General features: G+C 46.8%; 1 protein-coding gene across 1 annotated transcript; it reads right to left on the bottom strand.

Moving 5' to 3' along the window:
- Positions 1-1,107: 1,107 nt before the first annotated feature.
- Positions 1,108-2,932, bottom strand: SLC10A3 (solute carrier family 10 member 3). Its single transcript, XM_018561828.1, has one exon. It carries the CDS (start codon positions 2,809-2,811, stop codon positions 1,399-1,401), a length of 1,413 nt encoding a protein of 470 aa, XP_018417330.1. The 5' UTR covers positions 2,812-2,932; the 3' UTR covers positions 1,108-1,398.
- Positions 2,933-4,047: the final 1,115 nt, after the last annotated feature.

Here is a 4,047-nt window from a genome sequence, read left to right on the forward strand (position 1 = left end):
ACGCGGTACAGCATGGCAATGAAATAACTTTTACTGGTGACTTTGTCCCATTATGCCTGTGCAGACATTCAAGTTACTTGTTTCATATTCAGCTTTAGTTTCCTCCTTAGAGAACCTTCAGTTACAGACGACTAAAGCAAGATGAAATAAAGCAAATTTAAAGATCCGGTCAATACTATAGGAGGAGAGTTACTCTAAGTAATCATGAACATAAGCTTCCACAAACACTACAACCCCAGAAAGGTAGGTACTGGCTCTAGTTATGTCTTGGTGTTTTTGGCTCCTTTTATTTGTAAGTTCTAATGGTAAGGAATGCCTATGTTAGAAAAAGCATGTAGGCTGTCACTGCTGACCTCTCTCTCTGAACATGCTAGCTCACTGGCTGCCAGGGCTTCAATAACTAAGGTCCAGCATGCACATTCTATGTTTTAACTTCAATTTGACCATTGGCTGCATGCCTAACTCAGATAAGTATTGAAGGTACAGGTATCAGCATGACTGCCAGGCAACCAGCATTTTTCAGAAGTGATTTAGCAGTGACAACCCTCAAAAGTTTCTCAGCACAAGTTTCCTTAGTGTACATAATCATTCTACAAATACATATCCAATGGCAACAAGCAAAGTTTAAACTTCCCACCAAGCTTAAAATGACACTAAACTCTGGAGTTAAATCTTAAAAATACATTCAAGTACCTGAACTATTAACAAAACTGGATCTTATTTGTGTATCGCTCAGCTGTAGATCCTCAAAGCATCTCTGAATTAGTGCCGACACTGTCCTTCCTTCTGGAGGCTGGCTACTTTAATTCTCCATGGTCCCTGTGTGTGTTGTAATGTACCCACTGCTCCATGCTCACTCCTGTGATGGACTACAATCTCAATGGTAAACTAAATGTGAGATTGTAGTGCATCATGGGAGCGAGCTTGGAGAGGGGACTACTTAACAAGACATACAAGGACAATGGAAAACTAAAGTAGCCACCCTCCAGAAGGAAGGTCAGCACCAATTCAGAGATGATTTGAGGATTTACAGCCGAGTGATACACAAATAAGATCCAGTTTTGTTAATAGCTCGGGTACTTGAATGTATTTTTAAGGTTTAACTCCTGCGTGTAGTGTCACTTTAAAAGGACACTTGAAAACCCTGCAGAGGCATAATGGAAAAGACCAGTATTTATGTTTAAAATATTGCTGTCCTGCCTTACAATCACATTTTGGCAATAATAAAATAGAATAGGATGGTTTTAGTTAATGGAATGTCAGAAAAGTAAATTGAACGGAAAGAAGAGAAAACATGAAATATACTCAATTTAAAAAAGGAGAATGAACTGAAAGTCCACGTTTGCAGCATGTAAACGGTTTTCACAATCTTAGTTGGCATATTCCTCATCTAGAACCTCATTTGTGATCTTTAAACCTTCGGTAGGTGAAGTGCAACAGGACCAGCAGTAACATCTCTGAAGTTCCGCTCAAAGCCACCAAGAATGGCGCCTGAGAAGAAAGATCGGCCTCGGCACGTTGGAAGGAGAGCTGGAGAACAGCCAAGGCCAAAAGGCTGTTCTGTACCCCAACTTCAATGCTAACCGTCCGACGTTGGGGTATGGGTAAATGCAGAATGTACGCAAGTAGATATCCAGTCAGGAGTCCCACCAGCGGCACGCTGACCCCAGCTACCACCAGTATGGGTTGCACTTTGTTCAACAGGGAGGACCCCATCTGATAGGCCATAATCAAGCCTCCAATCATTAGCACAACACTGAAAGGTTTTATAACCATCAGGAGGAGACGGGACACTTGGGGAAAGCGCCATTTGATCACCATTCCTGTGGAAATTGGCACGGCTATAAAAAGCAGTGTAGCTAAAATCTTCAGAAAAGGAATGTGCAGTGTTTGGTGTACACCAAGGAACCATCCATAAAGCGAGGAGGAAAGAGGCATAAGGCCCACAGCCACCACTGTGGAAACCAATGTCATAGATATGGCCACAGTAACATCTCCACCCAACAGGAGACTGTATAGATACCCACCACCGCCTCCTGGAGAGGAGCAGGTGACCACCAGGCCCAGTGCCAAGGGCAGCGAGAGTCCCAAAAGCAAGGAGAGGATGTATGCATATAGAGGCATCAGAACAAATTGCCCCACAATGCCTAGGAGGACTGGGTGGGGGTGCTTTGTTAAACCTTTTAGAACCTCAAGGTCCACTTTACATCCAAAGGCACATTTGTTAATGAAGATGAGGGGCAGGAGTGCATAGAGCAGAGGACTCTCAGAAAAGTGGCTTGCAGCAAATCCTGTATATTCTGGAGCTTCATCGTTGGCGACAACATGAATGGAGAAGTCATCACGCTCTTCAATGACAGAACCGAGGAGGTGCAGTCTAAGGTGAAGAGGTGCCATGCCAGGCATCCCTGACCAAATATGTGCCAGGAACTTGCCCGGTAGGCCACCAGAACTACGACTCACATTGAGAACCTGCAGCACCGATGTGTCCAAGGACTTCACGCTAAGGTTGTAAGTAGGAGCGGCAGCCCCAGTGCTGATGACAATGACACCCTTACTATGCTCCGGAAAGTCAAACTGCAGGCAGCAACCATCTCCGATTTGCAGAAATGCCGCTGACGAAGGGGTAGGTGGTGAGACCGATAAGGATCTGTAGGTGGGAGGGACAGATGTGATTAGGATGTGTGATGAGTTCAAGGGTTGACCAGCACTAGGGAAAAGGGAATCTGACACTTGCTCTGAACCATTGATGGGCAGAGAGGATGTGGCCGACAGCACAAAACCAAAAAAAAGGAACACAAAATACTGCATTGTGCATGACAGAAGTAAAGGTCTCAGTCCACACTGTCACACTCCATAAGTGTCCGGCTTGTCCCCAAATATCACCTCACGGATAATGTTCCTGGTAACATCATTCAGAACAATGGATGGAATGCCAAACTCCAGACCGCAACCCACCACTTGCAGTTTCTACCGTTTGTCAAGCATGTATGTGGGGGGTCATGTGGTACGTCCCGGGTGTCTCCCAAGGAACCCCTGCCAGCCCAATGTTCCTCTTGACGCAGCAGGGTGTGTGTCACATGTAGAGTGTGCGTGTGTCTCTGAATCTTACCGGGTGACACTCATAACACCTCACTGGAGTCTCTTGGCTCTCAAGATTTTTTAGGTGCCAGGAGTTTGTCCTTTATGTCAGAGGTTGCAAGGTGTCTCTCACCGTCTGAAGGCTGTCATTCGCAATCTGCAAAATGGTTGTGAAGTCCACAGTGTAAAATGTAGTTTGTTTCATGCAGCCTGCACATTGTCTGTCACTGCTTGTAGGATGTCTCTCACAGGGTGCGGGCTCTCTCACTGTCTGCGGGCTGCCTTGCAGTTTGGTGCCTGCCTTTTCCAGGCTATCTCGCAGTTTGGTGCCTGCCTTTTCCAGGCTCTTTCCTCTCATAGACTAGAGTGTCGGTTCCCGCTCAGTGTAAGGCGGTTGGGGGGAGGGTCAAGGCGTTAGTTGCCCGTAGGTCCCCTCTGCTTTTCCGGGCCGGTTCGCGCTCCCTCCTCTTCTTCCTCCTCCGGCGTTCGTCCAGTCACTGCGCTGACCTGTCGCCACACAACAGCTGATTTCCAGCACAACAGGCTCTGCTTTCCTGGTTATCACGTCACTCGCACAGGCGTGCCCAGGGCCACCCCCGGCTCACTTCCGCATTCCCGGCGTGTCAGCGCGCGGTGCGCACTGGTAGTTGTAGTTCTCAGCGGCGTGGCGTGACGTTTGAAGCAGGGAATTCCGGAAGAAGAAGTTTGTAGAACAGTCACGTGCACCAAACAGCAATAAAAGTAATTTGCATTAGCCCAGGGGCAGCTTTTGGGTGCATTAAACTTGCGGGGCAGGACACGGCTGCTTTATGTAGCGACGTTTATAATGTTTTGCAATCATCAACATTAAGTGTACTTTGATAGGTGTATGCATAAAGCTGAACTCCAGCCTTCCCTTTTTTTCCCTCCACACTAGCAAGTCCTCTCCTATGTTCAAAATATAATTGCTCTCAATTCCCTGCAAAC

This window comes from Nanorana parkeri, unplaced genomic scaffold, assembly GCF_000935625.1.
Source record: "Nanorana parkeri isolate BGI_ZX_2015 unplaced genomic scaffold, ASM93562v1 scaffold547, whole genome shotgun sequence".
NCBI lineage: Eukaryota > Metazoa > Chordata > Amphibia > Anura > Dicroglossidae > Nanorana > Nanorana parkeri.